Source organism: Mustelus asterias, chromosome 26, assembly GCF_964213995.1.
Source record: "Mustelus asterias chromosome 26, sMusAst1.hap1.1, whole genome shotgun sequence".
In the NCBI taxonomy this organism is placed as follows: domain Eukaryota; kingdom Metazoa; phylum Chordata; class Chondrichthyes; order Carcharhiniformes; family Triakidae; genus Mustelus; species Mustelus asterias.
This window is the reverse complement of record NC_135826.1, coordinates 18,524,596-18,549,151: the sequence shown is the minus strand read 5'-3', so window position 1 is coordinate 18,549,151 and position 24,556 is coordinate 18,524,596. Positions and strand designations below refer to the sequence as shown.

The following is a 24,556-nucleotide window of genomic DNA, read 5'->3' as shown; positions in this document are numbered from 1 at the left end:
TAGTCAACCAATATACAGTGCACAAATTATATCCTGGAATAAAAGGCAAGAAGCTGTTGTATATTAATGGCTTAGACCACGTACAACTGTACCATTTTTAATTGGTTCTGAAAAGCAGTATGCTACACAACCTACTGGCTGCCTGGAGCCCAACAATCCATTTTCATTATTTTGCTGCCCCCCCCCCCCCCCCGGCCCCCTTCCTCCCAGGAGGGTGGCAAAAGGCATGTGCCATTCTCAGCGCACAGACTAACAGTATTAGCAAAACTAAATCGAGGGAATGCTATGGAAGTAGATGTTACTTCTAAAACATTAGAATGCTTTCAAACAGATGCCTGTACTGTGCATAATTCTGAGTCTAAATTAGGGACAACTGAAAGATTGGGGAGTGTGCAGACTGGACTTCACTAGATTGAAGTTGGCAAACTCTGATCAAGATCTGAATTCTACATCAAGGTTCCAGAGTTTCTCCATAGCTTCCCTTGTTCATCAAGGACAAATGATGAGACAAATAATCCTCAGGGTAGGTTGGTGCCACATCTGATTGGATGGCTTGATTTGTATTGTCTGATCTGCCAAATATTCTTTAGATTGTAGAGTGTTTGGGGAGTTAGTGTGACATTCATTCGGAATGTAGTGGCAGATAGACAATGGGAATTAAATATGTTAGGGGATTGAAGGTGGCTAAAGCTGCATTTCAGAATACTTAAGGGAGGGGCCCTGGAAATAGTAGATCCATTCATGTTAATTTTCCAAAATACTCCAGACAGCTCCTTAGGGTGGCTAATGTAAGCCCGTTATTCATACCAGGAGGTAGGGGAAAAAATAAGCTATAGACCAGTAAGCCTAACGTTGGTATTGGGGAAGTTGCTAAGGCCTATTACCATGAATTTCATAGCTCAGCATGTTGGTCTCCATTGCAAGGGGATTTGAGGATGGGTGTTTTACTATTGCATAGGGCATTTGTGAAACCACACCTGGAGTCGTGTGTGCAGTTTTGGTGTCCTTATCTAAGGAAAGATGTCCTTGGGACAGAGGGAGTATAGTAAAAGTTTACCATGTTGTGTCATGCGGTGGCAGGTTTATCATACAAGGAGAGACTAAGTCGGTTAGGATTATATTCACTGGAATTTAGAAGAGTGAGGGGATCTCATAAAACCTTATGAAATTCTGACTGGGAGCATTCTTTCCGAACCTACCCTATGGAGGGGGAGTCCAGAACTAGGGTCATAGTATGAGGCTGTAAGGGGAAAAATACAAGGGAGCACACTTTTAAATGGCTGCCTGGCACATAAAGGGTTAAACTGGGAAAGAAGCCAAAAAAACAGACACAGGCTCCCGCTGTTCAGAAATCACTTTAAATCCAAACCGAACAGACAAGCCATTCCCAAATCACAGACAGTGACTCATAGCAAACAAACACCTCAGGAAGCCAAACCAAGGGTCAAGACATCTTTTAAGATAAGGAAAACCTGAAACAAAGAGCTTAGATTAACATTAAAGGGGAGTGGGAAAATATGAATGCGAGGAAACCAATTAACACCTGGAATGAGACGAAACTAACCATTGATAGATACAGACATGAGATGTACCCATTCATAAAATGTTAAATGTCTATACCTGCTTGTATTTACTTAAACGATGTGATAATGTTCGAATCACCGGCTTACCCATTGTGTAAAGGGTATAAAAATGAACCGCTCCTGACATACTAGTGAGAAAAGGTGTTCTATGAACATGTGCCTTTTCACCCGGAGCTCCGTTTAATAAATCATATTTTCTGAATCTCGAAGTCTGACTACTAGTGGATTTTTCCCACAACAAGGCGAAGGGGTAAAATGTTTAGAACTGAGATGAGGAGAAAGTTCTTCACCCAGATGGTGGTGAATGTGTGGAATTCAGAGTTGAGCCAAAACATTCTGATTCCAAGAAATTAGATATAGTTCTTGAGGCTAAAGGGATCAAGGGGAATTAGAGGAAGGAGGGATCAGGATATTGAATTGAATGATCAAAATGAATGGCGGAGCAGGTTCAAAGGGCTGAATGTTCTATTCATGCTTCTATTTTCTATGTTAAAGGGGAAAGTCAGTCAATGAAACATATCTGCAATTTCAGAAGGCATTTGGATTTACCAACCATGGCTAAAATAGTCAGAATATAAGACAAGGACTCATGGGATGGGGAATATTAGTACAGATACAGGATTCAAATGGGCATCGTGGTTACAGGCTGTATCTAGTGGGGTGTAGTGAGCAGTGTTGGCAAGGGTGCGGAGGAAAATATTCAATGATAAAACTAGGGCACCAAGCTGTGGAGGACAAGTTGCGAGTGGGTGGGGAGAATGTACCATCTCCCCTTGATATTCTAACATCAATAAATCGATAAATCCTCCACCATCCTAGGGGTCACCAATCAACTAGAAATGTTTGCCACCAACCACATATATGCCATGGTTACAATAACAGGTCAAAGGCAGAATGCACTATCCAGTGCTTGGATCAGCATCCCATCCACTGCTGCTACTATGAACTGGAGGAGTGTGGACCATCTACAAGATACACAACAGTAAATCATCAAGGGTCCTTTAATATGTTCCACAGCCCCTACCTCAGAAGGACAAGGGCAGCAGAAGCATAGGAACACTACTACCTGCAGGTTACCCATCAACTTGCACCATCCTGACTTGGAACAACATCATCATTCTCTCAATGTCACTTCAAAATCTCAATACTCCCTCCCCTCCCAATAGGTGTATTTCTGTATCTCTGTCCAGAGGTGTTAAAAGACTGGAAGCCTTGCCCACATGTAAGTCTGTATGTTTTGTGCAAACTGATGTTGAAGAGGGATTCGTGTCTGTGGGGTTATTGCTTAAATTGAAACTATACAGATTTTCTTTGTTAAATTTTAACTGTGTTGTTAAATAAAGTTTGTTTCAATAAAAGCTTCCTGGTGGGCCAATGAAATCACACCTGGGGTAAAACACCATGTGGTGGGTCCCGAGCAGGGCCCGCAACCTCGACACAGACGGGAGGCGCCGCCAGGGGCCGGTGTGGTCCCGTGCCTCAAGGGTAACGTTGAAACCCCCCCCGAGGATAATACATTCGCCTCCCCAAGTGAATGGCCACGCCCCCCTCACAGACTGTCAAATGCAGCAACTGGCCTGGCACCGGCTCCTTGTCCTCCAAGAGCTCCGGCTTAAAAGGCGGGGCCGACAAGATAGCCACCCCGCTAGAATTGGGCACGAGGTGGCTCATGTAGACCCCCTCTCGCCACTCCAGGAGCCATTGGGCTTCGTCCCCCGGAACGGTATGGGTTTCTTGCAGGAAACACACCGCATACTTCCCATCGTGGAGGACCGAGAAGTTCTGGAACCTGCGGAGTGGATCACTGCTGCCATTGATATTGAGGTTGGCTGTGGTCACCTTCATGTCAGTAGCTTAGTGCCACCGTCACCACTTATCTAATCGTGTGGGGGAGCGCTGGCGCAAGACGCACCAGTCCACTCCCCCATGAGCCCGTCGAGGAACTCCAGTACCCGACGCCGCTCTTTTTCAGCTAGGCCCAATGCGGCCTGTGAGCAGGCCTGTGCGGACCGGAAAAGCAGGACTAGATCCGACCAATAGGCTAGCCGGACGCTGTCAGGGTGACCGGAGTGGTCTTGCAGAAAGGCCCTGAGTTCCCCAGAGGGGATGAGGAGTGACTCGGTGGGGGGCATGAGGGAGTCCTCCGCCTCACTCCGGGTAGACTCTAATAGCGTCCCCGTGCTCACCACCAAGCAGGGCGTATGGCGGGCGGCACAGAGCAGCTAACTAGTCCCAACTCCCCCCCCCGATCCCACCCCCAGGATCGGCGGAGGAGGGGCTCCCCCGGGCTCTTCTTCCCTTGGCTGTGGGTCCGAGGGCGATGGCGGCTCAGTCTCCCGCTCCGCCCCAGACGCCCGGACACCCCACAAGCCCGGAGAATCCTCCGGCTCAAAGTCGGGGGTGCCCAGCATCAGAGGTCGGGACGGAGAGGGGGGGCCTTCTTGCCACCATCGCCCAGGGACCCAAACATCGGGGTGCTGCCGCAGTCCTCCAGCAGGCAGAAGAGGAACTCCTCCGGGGTGATGAATTGCACCGGGTGGAACGGAGCCACGGGGGCCCCGCTCCCACCCGGCCCCGGGGAGTCCCGCCTGGAGAACCGCAGCCGCAAGTGTTTTTTCTTGCCCCCCACTCTGGGGGCAAGGCACGAAGACGGGTGGGGGCGGGGCAGGGGATGGCACGAATGGAGAGAGGGGCGTGGGGACCACCACCTCTAAGCTAGGGGAGGGGGTGTGCGGAGCCCCACAGGTGTCAAGTTGCCCCTCCCCCAAGGTGCAGCGCCTCCTCTTGAGGGGCAACCCCCTGGCAGGGGATGCCCCTCGCACTCTGCCCCTCCTCTTTGGCTTTCCCTTCTCCTCCTTGGGAGGTGTCTCTGTCACCGGCTCGGGGTCGTGTACCCCCCACGCCCGGACCCGGGAACCTGCAATGCCAGGCCCAGCACATGGCACTGAGGCACCTACAGGCCCGGTAGATGGTTTGGGAGGGGGGCCGGAGGTGGGGTTTTTTCCCCCGAGCCGGTTGCCGGGGTGACTGGGGTAGTGGGGGTCGGGGTTCCCTTCCCCCCTTTTTCCCGGGGGAATTCTGACCTCGCGGAGACTCCTCTCCCCCTCCACCGTGAACCAAGGTGGCATCCGCTGCTGGCATGGCCTCCTCTTGTGGGGGGCCAGGTGGTACATGGTTGGCGGGGAGTGGGGGCTGCGGTGCCAGCTGCGGCCGCCTTGGATTGGGGGTCGGTGGCCTTGGAGGTGGGGCACTTCTTTTGAATGTGCCCCGTCTCCTTACAGGCATGGCACCGCACACCCTCCGCGGACCAGAAGACCCGGTATGTGGTCCCCTGAAAGGGGACATTGAAGTCCCCCTCGAGGCACTCCTCCTGGGCCAGGCGGATGAAGACCTGTTGCCGGAAGGAGTAGTCGTGCCTGAGGGCGTGGTCCCTGAAGAAGGGAAAGGGTTAATGTTTTTTGTACTCAATGTATTTTGTACCTAAAAGATTGAACTTTGTACCTGGAATGTATCACAAACCTAACGTTTCCTTGTGGCGAGTCATCCCTTTTTTATATTGCTCCTGGTAGTAGCATAAGCCATTTGTTCATGTCTTTCATCTTTTACTTTAGTATAAGCCATTTGTTCATGGTTCCCTCGCTTGTTTATATCATTCTGATAAAACGGACAGTTAACTATAGATATTAGGGGGTAAGTCTTTCTTTCCCGTGGGCTTGTCTATGATTTAAACAGAGGAAGCAGCGACCAAATGGTAGAGTGCGAGAATGGCCGTTTGAAGGAGGACTCCCACTGGGACAGTTGCACTCAGTCACTCAGTCACTTCAAAGGAAACGCTGCGGGAAGAGCAGGGGACCAGAGGTGACACCTTGACTGCAACGACCAGGAGAATTGTGCTTTATGACCCAAGGATACCAGATGGTCTCTAACCGTGATCCAGAGACTATCAGAAGCTGTTAAAGGAACTATAATTTACGATCAAGGACTGTTAATTGGACTTTGCTTCATGACTTGTATTGGGAACCCTGATGTATAAATATCCATGCTTCTTGTGTTCAGTGAGGACTTTGGCTTCCGCTTTCAAGGGGTCAAGTTCTCCCATAAGCTTATGAGAATAAAGCCTGACTGTATTTTGATTCATACCAGCCTATAGAGGTATAATTTCCGACTTCAGTCCCGAAGGCCGAGCGGGATCGGCGCCACCCAGGACCTGACCTCCCCCAGTAGATGGAGGTGGGGGAGGAGGAGCTCCACGGGTATGAAGGGCAGGATGTTCGACATGACAATTTTGTGGACGGTGGCCTCAAGCGGGTCCACCGCCAAGAACGTCCCGCCCACTGTGAGCCCCGTTTCCAGGGCGAGGTGGACCGTCCACTCGGCCTTCAAAAAATACAGCCGTACCGTACATCTTGGAGGCCGCGGCAATGGCTGAGGGGCCGACAACCCCAGCCATTGCCCTGACACAGGCCTCAATGGTCATGTCAGGGTGGGAGTAGCACTTCACACCCAGCTGTTTCGTGACTAATTGGGATGGTGGCAGGGCCTTGGGAGCGGCGGAGGCTTTGGCCGCTGCCACACCCGCATAGGTGGGCCTGGAAAGCCCCGCCACCGGTGACGGTGTCATGGTTGCCATGGTTATTAAAGGAGTGCTACGCCCACCCCGAGACCACCCAGATGCATGGCAGGGCGTATTGGGTGTGTACTGTTTCCGTGGTGGGGGGGGGGGTTGTAGGGAGAGATGGGTGAAGGGCCTCTCTGCCCAGGTGTCAGGGCGGGGTCAGCGGGAGAATGAGGGAGGGAAGGGTGGGTGGGGGTCCAGGTGCTCTCTCCCAGGAGTCAGAAAGGGAGAGAGGGGGATGGAGGAGCAGGAGGGAGGACGAGGGACGGGGCATTGAGGAGGGCCGGTGCCCTAGTCAGGAAGGAGGGGGGGTGCCAGTGTTGGGGGCAGCAGCAACGGCGGGGGCGGGGGGGACTTCCCTTCTTCAGCCCTCCTAGGCCAAACAGTAAGAAGTCCAGGGTGTCTTCACCCCCCCACCCCTGTAGATGGAAAAGATCTTAATTTCCTTCCCCTGTCCCTACCAGGTCCAGACCTTTGGTGAAAACGGCACCAGCCCAACCACTCAGTCCTTTCACGTTGCTGTTATTTGGTGCTGTCCTCCCTCCTGCAAATGGAAAAACTCTCTGTGTCTCTCCCTCTCTCCCCGCATGGAGAGAGCACCTTCCAGTGGCTGGGCGCCAGGTAAGGCAATGGCTCCTCCTCCTTCCTTCTGGTTGGAATTCGACAAGGCCGGAAGATCCTTCCACCCAGCCTCTCTCCCTCTTTTAGGGCAAACCAAATAAACCAACTCAAATTAACTCAGGGACAAAGTAAAAGGGGCAGCTCCCCAAAGGGAGGGGGAACAGTCCAAACAGAACAGAAGTACAAAGGAAAATTGAAAACATTAAATTAAAATGTGACTATTAGGGTCGATAACGCACCCCAACCCTTGCGGTGCCCAACGGGCACGAAAGGCGACAACCGTGCCCGTGGACACCGCATGCTCCCTCTCCAGGGACACCTGGCCGCGAACGTAGCCGCGGTAGAGGGGCAGACAGTCAGGATGGACGGCCCCCTCGATCGCCCGCTGCCTGGACCTATTGATGGCGCGTCTCGCCAGGCCCAGGAGCAGGTTCACGAGTAGGTCGCCATCCCGACCCGCCCCTTCCGCACCAGGTGTCCGTAGATCAGAAGCGTGGGACTGAAGTGCAAACAAAACATCAATAAAAGGTTTTTGAGGAAAACAAAAAGGGAGTGCAGCCTAAAACACAAAACATAGACATGGTCCACGGACTCCACAAGGCCACAGAAAGGGCAGTCTTCGGAGCCCGTGAACCAGTGAATCCTACGGTTGTGCGGAACTGCTGCATGCATCACCCTCCACCCCAGGTCCCCAAAGTAATTGGGGGAGATCCCTCCGTAGAGGGACCTCCAGCGGGGACCTCCGCCGCCCAGCGGCATCAAGGCCCGCCAAGGTGTATCCGGGCGACAGGCGAGGACGCGGTAGTGGAAGGTGTGCAGCAGCAGACCGTACAGGAAACGCCTCCGCGCGGTGGAAAAGGGCACGGAGGACATTTCCGCAAGGCGGCTCATCCTGTGGGGCACCTCACCCGAGGAGGTGGGCACAGGCTGTGGGCCAATGTGGAATTCCGTCCGAGCAGGGGAACGCTCGGGCGGGATAACCTCCCTCCAAAGCAGCAGCAACTTTCACTGTAAAGTGTGATTGGGAGCAGGCATGTAGCACTAATCCTGCGGAGGCAGTGGAGACAGGCTTGAGAATTGGAGCTGATTAAAGATGCTGAATCGCTTCCCGAGTAACCCGTGGGACAGGGAGCCTCTGCAATGGGATTGCAGCTGGATTCCCGGCTAGAAAACGGGCTGGTGTTTGCGGGAAGTGATTGTCCTGATTCACTCGCTGGGATGGGACGTTGGCTGCTTTCTTGGGCTCTCTGCTTCCTGGCCGCCTCCTCACTCTCAGGCCAGCCGCTACTCCTGGGGAGTGATGATGTTTGTGTCCCAGAGGCAGGCTGGAGATTTGAGTGCGGTCACTCCGGGATCAGCAGCGCTGAGTGTATCCGCCAGGGTTGCTGCTTTGAGCCCCGGAGTTCCAGCCCCCATCGCTGTTTCTACAGTCTGAGAAAGAGCCCAGGTAACAACAAATCTCCCCCCAGTCTAGTAGAGACAGAGAGAGGAGAGAATCTAACTGGGGAATGGGGCACTTGTTGCTGCCTCACTGTGTGATGGAGATGGGTAGGAATGGCTATTCGGCATCTGAAGCTTCAAGTCTTAAATGCCTTCACTGAAATGTTAATGTTCACTCTCTCTAGCCTGTTCGCGATAATGACAAATACACTAAACAGCTGCCTGCTTTAGCCCTGTGCTGATGTTTTATTGGAGAATTTATCTCTGGTGAATCTGTCTAAACAATTGGACACTTTCGCCACAGCATCGAGGTGACTATCCCACTGGAAGCAGCTTCCTTGCTTGGTGAAGCTGAGGTTTGGGGTGACTGGGGCGGTTGGGTGATCTTGGACCCTGTCTGACCCATGTGGATGGGTATGTTCCATGTTGATATGTGTGATCTTCTTGGAGATCCTCTCCACTTGGAGCCGGCAGTTTGCGGTGTTGATGGTAGTCATGAGGTGGAGATGCTGGCGTTGGACTGGGGTGAACAAAGTAAGAAGTTTAACAACACCAGGTTTATTTGGTAGCAAAAGCCACAGAAGCTTTTGGGGCTCTGAAAGCTTGTGTGGCTTTTGCTACCAAATAAACCTGTTGGACTTTAACCTGGTGGTGTTAAACTTCTTGCTGTTGACCCCAGTCCAATGCTGGCATCTCCACATGATGGGTGTGTTGCCAATGATACGTGGTCCATTCGGGGCTGGGATAATATTTGCTGCTTCTGGGTGCTGTGATGCTGGTCACCTGATCACTAATCCTCATTAATGGAAGCTGGTGTTGAAAATTACCTCACAGTAAAAAGAGATCAACCTGAATTACTGATGACTAGTCATGTAGTTAACTGGCCTCACTAGTATTGAAGGACAGGTGGCATTGAGTAACTGGAGCACTAATTGGCTCTGGTATCTATTGAATGGGATTCATTAACTGATCCATTTTGCTGGTATTTGTACTAAGCTCAACTCTTCAGTAGTTCACTGCTCATGTTTCTGAAAGTTATTGAATTTTTTTGCATGACCCACTATTTGCTGAGGCAGATTGTCTGGATTCTTTGCAATAATTAACAGTCTGAAATCCCTGTGCATGGCAGAGACAAAATAGCAACATGAGAACAGGACGAGGCCATTCAGCCCCTTGAGCATGCTCCACCATTCAATAAGGTCATGCCTGATCTGTGGCCTTGTTCTGGTGTTGTGGGAAAAATCCACTAGAAGTCAGACCTCTCGATTCAAAAAGCACATTCTTCAATGGAGCTCTGGGAGACGAGGCACATGTCAGTAGTAGACCGTCTCTCAGTAAAATGTCAGCAACGGTCCATCTTTCTACTCTTTACACAATAGATGGACTGGTGATTTGAACATTATCACATTTGTTTAGGCAGATTCAGGCATTTAACATAGTATTGTTATGAATGGGTACATTTCCTATGTCTGTGGCTATCAATGGTTGGTTTCGGCTCATTCAGGTGCTAATCGGTTTTCCTGCATTCATATTTTCCCGCTCTTCCTATGACTCATCTACTCCCTCTTGTCTCTGGTTTTTTCCTTATCTAAAAAGATGGCTTGATGCTTGGCTTCCTGAGGTTTGTTTACTTTAAATCACCGTCTGTGATTGTAAATGGCTTGTCTGTTGGGTTTGATTTCAAGTGATCTTTGCCTAAGTGGAAGCTGGTGTCTGTTATGGTTCCTTTCCCAGTTAACTCTTTATATGCCAGGCAGCTATTTTAAAGTGCTTTCCTCACATTTTTCCCCTTACAACTTCATCTATCAATATCCTGTTGTAGGTTTGTTTGCAAATTTGTATATTTTAGCATTCTATGCATTTATCTAAGGGAATGAATACTGTAAATAATTGAGACTGAGACAGATCCCTGTGGGACACCACTCATAACACCCTCCTGATTTGAGTACTTGGCCATTGCAACTCTCTCAACCAATTTCCTATCCATGTCAGCAATCTAATGCTAATTCCATGGGCTTCCACCTTGTTAACCATCTCTTGTGTAGGACTTTGTCAGAAGCTTTCTGGAAGTCCATATAAATAACACCATCAACTTGCCTCTGTCATCACCTCCAGGAATTGTGGTTTGTCAGGTATGATCTGCCCTTCATGAAGCCATGCTGACTCTCCCTGATCCTCTGTTAATTTCCTTGGGATTTCATCAAGTTATCCTCTCTGCATACTGAATGTGAAGTTGCTGGGTTGGGCACAGTAAGTAGTCTCTCGATGCCAGCTTAAAGTCCAACAGGTTTATTTGGTAGCTCAAGCTTTCAGTGTGCTGCCCTTTCATCAGAGGAGAGCCACCTGATGAAGGAGCAGTGTTCCAAAAGCTCGTGCTACCAAATAAACCTGTTGGACTTTAATCTGGTGTTGAGACGATTTACTGTGAATACTGAAGTAAAATATTTGTTCAAGTCTGCCATTTCCCTGTGGTCACTGACAACTTTCCCACCCTCTGTCTTCAGTGGGTCAATAGTGCCTTTAACCAGTCGCTTCTCCTTAGTATAAAATCTCCTCGTTGTCATTTGTCCTCTGGCTTGCGATTGATCTGCCTGTGTACTTGTCAGGTTTGATTTCCATCTCAAATTTACATAAAATGAAGGAAAGCAGTGGCCCAGAGATCTTTGCTTTCACTCCTCGCACCCACCCTGCCATTTTATCAGTGATATCTAGAATGTGTCTTGGAAATTGAGCCTCTGTCTGACTTCCACTCTGATTGGGATACACTTTCCCCTGAGTTTGACGATGTTCGATGCTAACATTATTATGGATACAAGCTTTGAGCAGTTGGATTGTATTTCTTTGCAGCGTGCACAGCTGATGGTCAGTTCATGATCGTGATCTCCAAGAACCTGACCCGTCCTGCCCTCAACCTGTCATCTCTGTATGTGAAAGATGGACAAGAGGCTGAGTGCAAGCCTAAACTAACCACTGGCCAACTTGTGACCTTCCGCTTTCCAGTCACCTCTTGTGGCTCCAGCAAGCGGGTGAGTATTGAAGGGTCAAGGCATTCTCCCAGTAAGTGAGCCAGCTTCTTATTAACCAGCCTCCTCCTTGCAGGAGGAAGATGGAACCTTGGTCTATGAAACAGATGTCTTGGGCAAGAGGATGATTCAGACTGGGAAGCTGGGCTCAATAACTCGGGACAGCACCTTTGGGTAGGAGGATGGTGGGAGTTGTTGGTATTGGAGGGGATGTGTTAGTGAATGAAGCTCCAACTGCTTCTGTCTGTCTGCAGCCTGCACGTCCAGTGCAAGTACACAGGGAGGCGAGAGACTGGCTTACAGATCAATGTCACAGTTTACACGGTTTCTCCACCACCACCTGCTTCAGAAGATGGGATTCTGAAACTGGAACTGCGAATAGCAAAAGGTAGAGCTGCCCTGAGTAATGGTGAATGGAATTAGTGGGGTTGTATCCATACAGAGAGTGACTGGTTCTTGTGTCTGCCTCTCAGGTGGTGACTACAGATCATGGTATGTGGACAGTGACTACCCCATTTGGAGAATCCTTCAGGAGGCAGTGTTTGTGGAGGTTCGTGTCCTGGGTCGCACTGACCCAACGCTTGTCCTGAGGCTGCATGACTGCTGGGCAACTCCTGTCCCAGCCCCAAACCATGAGGTGCAATGGAGTCTGCTGGTGGATGGGTAAGGAGTGAATGGGAAGGCGAATGGCTTTTGGACATCAATTGAGGAGAAACATGACCAGGCTGCTTCCTATCTCTTCCCCCTTGCCCCAGTAACCATAAACCCACCAGGGAGAGGAACTATGCACCAATTAGAGGGTCTTGGCAATTCCAATCTGAGGGAGGTCACATGAGCCACACTTGGCCAATTGGATCTGCTCCCTTCAGGAACCTGTTGACCTCTTGCTGATTTGTCCAGTCAGCTCCCATTGTACCAGCCAATAATGTATTCCAGAAACTCAAATCTTTGTCAAGATGAAAGAAGCATGCTCTCTATTTCTACTTCCACATGTCCTCTGCAATGACATCTGCTGCCTCTTGTGGCCACCCCATGGCTACATTCTTCAGGTGCAGGTCAGTGAGTGGCAAGTTCCCCTTAGTTTTATAGTTTCATAGAATTTGATCCATTTTAGCTCTACTCAGTCACAATGTTTTGACCTCCAGTAATATTCCACATGGAATTCTCCCTACCCTGAGCCAATGGGTGACCCAGCTTCGAACAATGGAATAAACTAATTGGAAAACATTCTAAGGAATTGAGTATTCATTAATGCCCCAACTAACATTTTATTGTCCAATTCATTAAATTCCCCTCCCTGCTCTGACTCCATATGCTGACTGTTACAGGTGTCCCTATGAGGGTGATGACTATCAGACTCTCCTCCACCCAGTCATGTTTTCTGGCCTGAAGTTCCCAGCCCATCACAAGCGGTTTGAACTGAAAACGTTTGTTTTCTTGGACAGAAAGTCGGAGCAGCCTCTCACTGGACAGGTAAGCAAGAAAAATCCAAGCCAAGACTCCCTTTCTGCCTGGCTCCTTAACAGCCTGGTTCATCCAGGAACATGAAGATCACCCTAAAATGAGTCTTTTCCATTCTAGGTTTACCTGCACTGCAGTGCTGGGGTCTGCTCACCCTCTGCTCAGGATGACTGTGCACCCAAATGTGGCCCAAGTGAGTTCTTGTTTAATCTCTCCTGAATCAGGATGATGCTTCATTAACACAAGCAGAGGTGATGTTTGAATGGAATATCTGGTTAGTGTGCTGTGACTGGGGGATTTCTCTATCCCTCAGCATCACAGCTGCTCTATCAATGGGAGGAGCCTTTTCTATAAGTGGGTGCTACAACTGTTGGCCTGTCTGCACCCCTCTGAATGCCCATCATTGCAAACATGGGTCTGCTCTGCCTGAAACAAGGGTCCACCAAGCCTAGTGGACAATCTAGCAATTTGTAGTGATGAATTATATCCACTCCATATAAAAGGATCTAAATGCTCTTCGAAGAGCTATAGTTTCATCAATGTGAACAGTCACAAGAATTATCAATCAGTGAGAAGCTGAAATATCAAATATTAATCAACAGACCTTGATGTTCCACATTTTCCACAATTAGTTATTGCTCAGATATTACACCCTGAAACTTGGTATCTAATAGCAATTTAGTGAGTGTTTGCTGGGTTACTGATTTCACTAATGTTTGTGCAGTGTGGCAGAGCAAGACACCATTTCAGGATTTCTGCGCTTCCACTAAAAAATTTGATCAGGTTGAGGGTTAGTCTAGGCATTTATTGGCGAACCGTAAATTACAATCCATAATGGGTAGGGAGTGTAGACAATCTGCTCACCTCAGTTGAGGATCTTGGAGAATTAGTCTGAATTGAATTTGAACTGTCTGATAACATCTCTTCCCAATAGAGAGACGCAGGAGTACCCGTGACCATGAGGGAACATTAGTGAATGCTCCTGGCCCCATCATCCTGGAAGATGAGGGTCTTCAGTCCCAGAAACAGCATGAAGCAAGTGGTAAGTGGAGACTTTTCAATAGTCCACCTGTGAGCTCTCTTGAATATAATGTCTTCTAATCTTCCACTAGGTGCTGCTGTATCTCCTCCTTGGGTTCTGCAAGGAGTAGCCATTGGCTTCATGATGGTGTCTCTGTGCCTGCTGGTGGTGATGGCTACAGTGTACATGAAGAGACCAAAAGCTGCTGCTTCTCAATGTAGTGAAATTGAACGGTGTAGATCCTGAACAAAAATAAACCCGAGATGAACGTGCCTTGGGTGTTGAGTATTATTTTCAATGCAGTCTTGTTTTCAGCTGGCTAAGTATCGTAGATGCACAATTCCAAGTTAGAAGATACAGAAGTATTTGTATTTTCAGCCTCTTTTTTTCATTTGCAAATTAAGCTTAACCAGCAGATACTAACATAGTTACCCTAGTTTTCATGATTTGCTCAAATTGCCTCGACTGTATTCTGGTTGATCCAGGCTTTTCAAATAATGAGAACTCTATAGATCCCCTCTAGATGCGGATCTACTGCATGAGTTTGTAGAAGATGTGATCCAACTTTTGGCTCAATTAGGCACAAATATTGTATGAGGCTGTAACACAACCCTGCAGTCTCAAAGGCAATTCACCTGCCCCCACAGCTATTTGAAAGGACTACCCAGGTAGTACCACTTCTCCCTGCCCCATAGCCCTGTTAGGTAGTAGACAAGATGGATTAATCGAGACATGTTTAGAATCTGAAAACCCCCAGACTTGTAAGAATAGCCTCGAGCATTACACAAATCCCAGTACACACTGAGGATTACCATGCAATGATGGGTTTCTTTTCAAATGTTTTCTGATATTTGGTAATTGCTTCTGATAAATGGCTGTCTACAAGTTTTAATACTGCTTCCCCCTCCCACCCCACTTGTTTCTCCCACCAGGCAGGTGGGGAGATTGAGAAGAGATGCAGGAGTGTTTAACAATCTTAGCTTTTTATTTAAAGGGATGGATTCCTCCACTGGCTCAAATCGCCCTGAAACCAAATGGTGCATTTTGGGGTGTTCTGTCAAGGTTTTCCAACTGATGGTTGAGGACCTGTTATAACCATCAGTACAGACTGCTCCACAACACCAAGGCAAGTGGTCTCACTCTAATGGTAACTTAGGGCTGCCAAGATCAGTTCCCAAAATATATTTTGAACTGCACTGGTGGTTGAAAATCATCCAGTGTTCCTCCATCAGTATATTTTTTAATAGTTACACTTACAGCCTGGAGGCAAAACATTTTCAACTTGGAAAATTCTGTCCAAAAACTCTTCCTGCACAGTTCTTCAAGATCTGGGTGATTATCTTTTGTGGTGTTTAAGCCAATGCATAGGCTGGTTGAGTCTCTGGCAGCTTTCCCTCTACATCCTTTTTTAATTGTTGTTAGCCAGAGTCATTCCTTTATCCATCTGTGTCCATGTTCAGGTGAACCTGCCTTTCCACAATTAGTTACAGCCAATAAGGGGCAGTTGGGGGTGTTGCAGATTACCAATCGTATTGCTGTGGGGAAAAATCCACTAGTAGTCAGACTTCGAGATTCAAAAAATATGATTTTATTAAACTGAGCTCTGGGGGATAAGGCACAAGTTCGTAGAACACCTTTTCTCACTAGAATGTCAGGAGCGGTCCATTTTTATACCCTTTACACAATGGGTAAACCGGTGATTCAACATTATCACATCGTTTAAGCAAGTACAAACCGATATAGACATTTAACATAGTAGTATTCTTATATGAATGGGTACATTCCTCATGTCTGTATCTATCAATGGTTAGTTTTGGCTCATTCAGGTGTTAATTGGTTTCCTCGCATTCATATTTTCCTGCCTTCCCTAAGGTTAATCTATCCTTTGTTTCTGGTTTTCCTTATCTTAAAAGATGTCTTGACCCTTGGCTTGGCTTCCTGAGGTGTTTGTTTGCTATGAGTCACTGTCTGTGATTTAGAAATGGCTTGTCTGTTAGGTTTTGATTTAAAGTGACTTCTGATCAGTGGGAGCCGGTGTCTGCTATTTGGCTTTCCCAGTTAACCCTTTATGTGCCAAGCAGCCATTTTAAAGTGTGCTCTCTTGCATTTTTCCCTTTACAGTATGATAACATGCACTTCTAAACTAAAATTGCAAAGCAGAAATGTTGTCCTAAAATGTAAAGACTCTTGATTTAAGCCACACCAGAATAATGCATCATGTTTCTAGTATCAATAGGATATTGGTGACTATTGAGGAAATTTCCTCCGCTTCAGAGCTCCAGGCTTTCAAGAGGTAGACACATTTCCACTTGCACAGAAAGCCCAGGGGGTTGTTGTAGTTTAGCTGTGATGTAGGCAAATAATTACTGTTTAAAAGCAAAGATGGCATTCTGCTGTCGAACAGTTCACAGATCAGTTTTGGGGTGCTTTAATTTGGGGAAGGAGTAAATAGAATGAGAATTGACCTGTTGCATGTTGCTCTATGGCTTATGAGCCAATTAGTGTTGCTTTTGAGAATGCACCAGGGAGCCATTAACTTGCAAGTTTTAAAAATGTGAACCAGGCAGGTTGTCTGGTCAAGACAGCGATTGGGAAGTGAACTACAGAATGGCAGTCCCAAAGCTTTTTAGTTTAAAAACATGCAACGTCCTTATGGCTGCAAAGAACATTCTTCTTTACAACATCTTGAGTCCACTTTATCAACCAATCAGAAGTCTGTAGTATAAATTGTTCCCTTTAATAATATTTGTCCTGATGAGTGCAAGATGAAAAGCTTCGACAGCACAGATTTTGGAAGCAATACTTGAGGGAAGAGGAACAAATATCTGAATATAGATGTGTAGTCAGCCAGTATTATTGTTTACTGGAATAGAGTAAAGCAAGGAGATGTATATTAATGGCTTGGACCAAGTACAACTGTACCATTTTTAGTAGGTTCTGAAAAGCAGTGTTTTACACATCTAGAATGTTCACAAAGCCTATTGACTGCCAGGAGCCCAACACCATCTTTATTCTTTCCCTGCAGCTTGCTGCCCCTCCCCCAGCCCCCTTGTTCCCAGAAGAATGGCAAAAGACATGTGCCATTCTCAGCAGACACTAACAGTATTAGCAAAACTAAATGGATGTGTAAAGGGGAAAATACAAGGGGGGCACACTTTAAAATGGCAATACAAGAAAGCACACTCTAAAATGGCTGCCTGGCACATACAGGGTTAACTGGGAAAGGAGCCAGAAAAGCAGACACAGGCTCCCGCTGTTCAGAAATCACATCAAGCCAAAACCTAACAGACAAGCCATTTCCAAAGTACAGACAGTGACTCACCGCAAACAAACACTTCAGGAAGCCAAGCCAAGGGTCAAAACATCTTTTTAAGATGAGGAAACCCCAAAACAAAGAGCTTAGATTAATGTTAAAGGAACGTGGGAAATATAAATGCGAGGGAACCGATTAGCACCTGAACGAGACGAAACTAGCCATTGATAGATACAGACATAAGGAGATGTACCCATTCATAAAATGTTAAATACTTGTACTCAAACAATGTGATAATGTTCGAATCGCCGGTTTACCCATTGTGTAAAGGGTATAAAAATGAACCGCTCCTGACATACTAGTGAGAGAAGGTTTGCTACAGACATGTGCCTTGTCTCCACGGAGCTCTGTTTAATAAATCGTATTTTCTGAATCTCAAGTCTGACTACAAGTGGATTTTTCCCACAACAGATGTAATGCTATAGAGGTAGATTTTTTTACTTTTTAAAGTTTGAATGAGCATTCAAACAGGAAACTCTGCACTGCCCCTAAATTAGGGACTACAGTATTGGAGAAAGTGCAGACAGCACTTTACCAGATTGGAGTTGACATACTCTGTCAAGATTGGAATTCTACATGGAGGTTCCAGTGATTCTCCACAGCTTCCACTTGTACTTTGTCCTGACTTAATCTGAGTTTGTTTATTTGGTTTGACCTAAAAAAAGAGGGCAAATGATGGACAAATTCCCATAAACAATTCTCAGGAGTCACTGCTATGTCTGAATGGGTGGTTTGTATTGTCTGATCTTCCAAATATTATTCAGGTTGTGGGAAGTTAGTGTGACATCCATTAGGAAAATATTGGCATAAAGGCAGTGGGAATCAAACATGTCAAAGGATTGAAATGAAGAAATGGTTTGGGAGAAATTGATGGGATTGAATGTGGATTAATCTGTCCCTCGGTACTTGAGGAAGGGGCTCTGGAAATAGTAGATCTGTTAATGTTTATTTTCCAAACATCTCTACTCTGGACTGGTTTGTCCAGATTGGAGGACAGCTAATGTATTCAAAAAGGGAGGCAAAGAGAAAGTGGGGAACTATAGACCAGTGAGCCTAACGTCAGTACTGGGTGTTGTGGGAAAAATCCACCAGTAGTCAGACTTTGAGATTCAGAAAATACGATTTATTAAATGGAGCTCCATGGAGTCAAAGTACTTGGTCTGTAGTAAACCTTCTCTCAATTGTATGCTGGGAGCGGTTCAATTTTATACCCTTTACACAATGGGTAAACCGGTGAGTTGAACATTATCACATTGTTTAAGTGAGTACAAGTATTTAACATTTTATGAATGGGTACATTTCCCCATGTTTACAAGAGTACAAACAGGTATAGACATTTAGCATTTTATGTATGGGTACATCTCCTTATGTCTGTATCTATCAATGGCTAGTTTTGTCTCGTTCAGGTGCTAATCGGTTCCCTCGCATTCATATTTCCCGCCTTCCTTTAACATTAATCTAAGCTCTTTGTTTTGGGGTTTCCTTATCTTAAAAGATGTCTTGACCCTTGGCTTTGGCTTCCTGAGGTGTTTGTTTGCTATGAGTCACTGTCTGTGATTTGGAAATGGCTTGTCTGTTAGGTTTTTCTGAACAGCAGGAGCCTGTGTCTGCTCTTTTGGCTTTCCCAGTTAACCCTTTATGTGCCAGGCAGCCATTTTAGAGTGTGCTTTCTTGTATTGCCATTTTAGAGTGTGCCCCCCTTGTATTTTCCCCTTTACAGTGGGGAAGTTGCGAGAGTCCTTTCTCAAGGATTTCACAACTCTGCATTTGGAAGGCAGTGGTATAATCAAGACAGCATAGAATTGCAGAAGGGAAATTGTGCTTGACAAATCTGTTGGAATTGTTTTGAGGATGTAACTAGTCAAGTTGAACAAGAATAATCCGTGGAAGTGGTTTATTTAGACTTTCAGAAGGCTTTTGACAAGGTCTCACATAACGGACTACTATGTAAAATTAAAGCACCTGGGATTGCAGGTAATGTCTTGAGATGGATAGAAAGCTGGTTAGCAGATAGGAAGCCAAGAGTGGGTATAAATGAGTCTTTTCCTGATTGGCTGTCAGTGACAAGTGGGGTTCCGCAGGGATCTGTGCTAAGATCCCAACTGTTCAAATTATATATTGGTCTGGTAGAGGGAACTGAATGTATTATATCCAAATTTGTAGATAAAAAGTTGGGTGGGAGGGTGAGCTGTGAGGAGGATGCAGAGATGCTTCAGTGTGATCTGGGCAGGCTGAATGTGTGGGCACCTGCATAGCAGATGCAGTATAATGTGGATAAATGTGAGATTATCCACTTTGGTAGCAATAATAGGAAGACAGATTATTACTTGAATGGGTGTAAATTGAGAGGTGTATACTCAGCGAGACCTTGGTGTCCTCATGCATCAGTCACTGAAAGTACACACACTGGTACAGCAGACAGTAAAGAAGGCAAATGGCATGTTGGCCTTCATAGTGTTGTGGGAAAAATCCACTAGTAGTCAGACTTTGAGATTCAGAAAATACGATTTATTAAATGGAGCTCCGTGGAGACAAGGCACATGTCTGTAGCAAACCTTCTCTCTCTAGTATGTCGGGAGCGGTTCATTTTTATACCCTTTACACAATGTTCAAATCACTGGTTTACCTATTATCACATTGTTTAAGTGAGTACAAGCAGGTAGACATTTAATATAATATGAATGGGTACATTTCCTCATGACTGTATCTGTCAATGGTCAGTTTCATCTCATTCAGGTGCTAATTGGTTTCCTCGCATTCATATTTTCCCGTGTTTTCCTAACTTTAATCTAAGCTCTTTGTTTCGGGTTTTCCTCATCTTAAAAGATGTCTTGACCCCTGGCTTGGCTTCCTGAGGTGTTTGTTTGCTATGAGTCACTGTCTGTGATTTGGAAATGGCTTGTCTGTTAGGTTTTTCTGAACAGCAGGAGCCTGTGTCTGTTCTTTTGGCTTTCCCAGTTAACCCTGTATGTGCCAGGTAGCCAGTCTAAAGTGTGCTTTCTTGTATTTTTCCCCTTACAATAGTGAGAGGAATTGAGTATATGGATAGGGATGTTTTGTTGCAATTGTTTAGGGCTTTGGTGAGGCCACACCAGGAGTATTGTGTGCAGATTTGGTGTCCTTATCTGTGCAAAGATGCCCTTGGTATAGCAGGAATACAGCAAAGGTTTATTGGGCTGATTCCTGGGATGGCAGGTTATCATAAGAGGCAAGACTAAATTGGTTAGAATTATCTTCATTGGAGTTTGGAGTGAGAAGGGACCTCATGGAAACTTATGAAATTCTTACAGGAGTAGACAGGGTAGGTTCAGAAAGAATGTTCCCTATGGTGCAAGAATCCAGAACTAGGGGACATAGTTTGAGGATAAGAGGTAAAACCTTTGAAACTGAGGTGAGGAAAAATTATTCACCCAGACGGTGGTGAATGTGTGGAATTCACAGAAACTAGTTGAGGCCAAAATGTGTCTGATTTCAATAAGATATAGCTCTTGAGGCTAACGGGATATGGTAGGAAGGGGGATCAGGATATTAAATTCAATAATCATCCAGGATCAAAATGAATGGCAGAGCATGCTCGAATGGCCTCCTCCTGCTTCTAGTCTCTGTTCAAGGGGAAAGTCAGTCAATGAAGCATATCTGTAATTTCAGAAAGCATTTGTATTTATCAACCCTGCCAACAATAGTCAGAGTATAAGACAAGGACTCATGGGGTGGGTAACATTAGTATGGATTCAGGAATCAAATGGGCATCATGTTAGCGGGGTGTAGTGAGCTGTGTTGACAAGGGTACTGAGGAATACATTCAATGATAAAACTAGGTGGGCAGCAAGCTGTGGAGGACAAGTTGCAAGAGTGGGCGGGGAGAATGTACCATCTCCCCTTGATATTCTAACATTAATAAATTGATGAAACCTCCAACATCCTAGGGGGTCAACAAGAAACGTTTACCTCCAACTGACCAACCATATAAACACCATGGTTACAATAACAGGCCAAAGGTGGAACACACTATCCAGTGCTTGGACCAGCATCCCATCCACTGCTGCTACTGTGAACTGGAGGAGTGTGGACCATCTACAAGATACACAGCAGCAATTCATCAAGGGTCCTTTAATACATTCCAAAGCCACAGCCCCTACTGCAGAAGGACAAAGGGCAGCAGAAGCATAGGAACACAACTATCTGCAAGCTACCCACCAACTCACACCCTCCTGACTTGGAACAACATCACCATTCTCTCAATGTAATTTCAAAATCCTCGTACTCCCTCCCCTCCCAACAGCACTGTACTTACACTTGATGGTCTGTAGCTATTCAAAGTTAGTTCACCACCTGAGCAATAAACATCTTGCCAGTGTGATGATACTGTGCCTTTAAGAAATGTATTTGTGTCATGTTTCTTGTGCAGGATGTTTTTAGCAGCAGAAGCATAGGAACACTACTACTGTTTAGGTTACCCACCAACTCACACCATCCTGACTTGGAACAACATCACCATTCTCTCAATGTCACTTCAAAATCACAATACTCACTCCCCTCCCAATAGGTGTATTTCTGTATCTCTGTCCAGAGGTGTTAAAAAGCTAGAAGATTTGCACACATGTAAGTCTGTATGTTTTGTTCTAACTGATTGTGAAGAGGGAATCGTGTCTGTGGGGTTATTGCTTAAATTGGAACGATATGGATTTTTTGTTATATTTCAACTGTTGTTAAATAAAGTTTGTTTCAATAAAAGCTTCCTGTTGGTTCAATAGAATCACACCTGGGGTAAAACACCATGTGCTCTCATTAATGCCAGAATCAAAAAAGGTTGGTTTCGATGTAAACTTTATGCTTTAGAGTTTCTGATCTGATCCCTAACAGTGGGCACAAAGTAGCAGCTGAGGTACAATGTAGAGTGTGTTGGTGATTCATTTTCACAGGAAGAATGAGCAGAGTTGGTATAAAATAAAGGGAGAAACTCTAAATGAGGAGCAGGAACAGAGGGACCTTAGTGAATATGTACATAAGTCATTGAAGATGGCAGGGTGAGTTGAGAGAGCAGTTAATAAAGCAGACAGTCTGAGGTGGCACGGTAGCACAGTGGTTAGCACTGCTGCTTCACAGCTCCAGGGACCTGGGTTCAGTTCCTGGCTTGGGTCACTGTCTGTGTGGAGTTTGCACATTCTCCTCGTGTCTGCGTGGGTTTCCTCCGGGTGCTCTGGTTTCCTCCCAAAGATGTGCGGGTTAGGTTGATTGGCCATGCTAAAATTGCCACTTAGTGTCCTGAGATGCGTAGGTTAGGGGGATTAGTGGGTAAAATATGGGGGTAGGGCCTGGGTCGGATTGTGGTCGGTGCAGACATGCCAAATTTTCATCTACGTTTGAGAAAGTAGAGGCATTGGTGAGCTTTCTTAGCTATAATGCCAGTGTGGAGGACAGAAGAGATTGTTGCAGGAACAACACCAAGTGTCCTTGTTATGGCCTCTTTCTGTACTGTCGGGTTACTATGATTTCTTTATTAATAGTGGAATTGAGGACAAGATAAGGAGGTCATGTTGAACTTGAATAAGACACTGGTGAGGCCTGAACTGGAGCACAGCATCCAGTTCTGAACGCCACACTTGAGGAAGGATGTGAAACCTGCAACAATGAGTCACTTTAAGGGGTGAGGTTTTGGAGGGTTAAGTGGCCAATCAGGCCAAAGCGCATGAATCCTGGGGCTGAAAGCGGCTCCCCCAGGCAGTCTGGAGACTGGAGTCAAAGTAATCGGGAGCATCTCTCTCTCTCTCTCTGCATACAGTTCCTCCTGTCAATAAATAGTTCTTCAGTTACTCCACTCTGTGGCTGCCACTCTTTCCAAGATATTACATTTGGTGACAAAGATTTGATTGGATTTATTATTGTCACATATATTGGGACACAGTGAAAAGTATTATTTCTTGAACGCTATACAGACAAAAAAAACTATTCAGAGAGCACATAGCAGGGCAGCAAAGGAGAGTGTACAGGATATAGTGTTGCAGTTGCAGGTAAGGTGAAGAGAAAGATTAGCTTAATATATGATAGGTCCATTCAAAAGTCTGATGGCAGCAGGCAAGAAGCTGTTCTTGAGTTGGTTGGTATGTGTTTTCAGACTCTTGTATCGTATCCCAATGAAAGAAGATGGAAGGAAGTATGTCTGGGTGTGAGGGGTCCTTGATTATGCTGGCTGCTTTCCCGAGACAGCGGGAAGCGTAGAAGGAGTCAACGAATGGGAGGCTTGTTTGAGTGATGGACTGGGCTAGGTTCACAACTCTTTGTAATTTCTTGCGATCTTGGTCAGTGCAGGAGCTATACCAAGCTGTGATACAACCAGAAAGGATACTTTCTATGGTGCATCTGTAAAAAATGATGACAGTCGTGGTGGACATGCCAAATTTTCATAGCCTTTTGAGAAAGTAGAGGCATTGGTGAGTTTTCTTAGCTATAATGCCAGTGTGGAGGTCAGAAGAGATTGTTGCAGGAACCACACCAAGTGTCCTTGTTATCTTGGTGTTCCAGGGTTGAGTGTAGGGCCAGGGAGATGGTGTCTGCTGTGGACCTGTTGTGGCGATAGGTGAAATGTAGTGGATCCAGGCAATCTGGGAGACCGGAGTTGATGTGCGCCATGCCTAACCTTTCGAAGCACTTCATAATGATGGAGGTCAGAGCCACTGGGCAGTAGGCATTAAGGCACACTGCCTGGTTTTTCTTTGGTACTGGGATGATGGTCGCCTTCCTGAAGCAGATAGGAAACTCAGATCAGAGTAAGGAGAGATTGAAGATGTCTGTGAATACCCCTGCCAGCTGGTCCACGCAGGATCTGAGTGCTCGCCCGGGTACCCCATCCCGACCAGGCAAGGAGGTTGATCTGAAGTCTGCAATGGTGACCTCGGATATCGGTTTGACCGAGGCTTCCGGGATGGAGGGTGTGCTCTCGCTGACCTCTTGCTCAAAACAGGCATAGAATGTGTTGAGCTCATCAGGGAGGGGTGCGTTGTTGTTGGTGATTCTACACACCTTCACCTTGTGGGCTGTTATTTCAAGTAAACATTGCCATTATCAGTGGGAGTCCATGTGGCTAGCCTGAGACTCCAGCTTGGTCAGGTACTGTCTCTTAGCATCTTTGATGGTTCTCCATGGGTCATATCTGGAATTTTTGTATAGGTCAGCGTCACCCAACTTAAATGCCTCAGATGTGGACTTCAGCAAGCAATGGATATCCCTGTTCATCCATGGTTTCCAGTTGGGAAACACATGGATTTGTCTCTTTAGCCCACAGTCTTCTACGCACTTACTAATGAAGTCTGTGACTGTAGTGGTGTATTCATTTAGGTTGGTCGCTGAGTTCTTGAACATTGACCAGTCCACTCCAAGCAGTCCCGTAGGAGATCATCCGATTCCTCAGACTAACATTGCACAATTATTTTTATCGGATTCTCCCATTTAAGTTTTTGCTTGTAAGCCGGGAGCAGGAGC

At 46.5% G+C, this 24,556-nt stretch overlaps 1 protein-coding gene across 1 annotated transcript; it reads left to right on the top strand.

The window, feature by feature from the left end:
- Nucleotides 1-7,959: 7,959 nt before the first annotated feature.
- On the top strand, nucleotides 7,960-14,010 carry LOC144479393 (zona pellucida sperm-binding protein 4-like). Its single transcript, XM_078198015.1, has 9 exons — nucleotides 7,960-8,266; nucleotides 11,107-11,285; nucleotides 11,359-11,456; nucleotides 11,537-11,670; nucleotides 11,756-11,945; nucleotides 12,611-12,755; nucleotides 12,864-12,936; nucleotides 13,678-13,785; nucleotides 13,856-14,010. The coding sequence occupies exons 1-9, from the start codon at nucleotides 7,960-7,962 to the stop codon at nucleotides 14,008-14,010; spliced, it is 1,389 nt and encodes a 462-aa protein (XP_078054141.1).
- The last annotated feature ends 10,546 nt before the right edge of the window (nucleotides 14,011-24,556 follow it).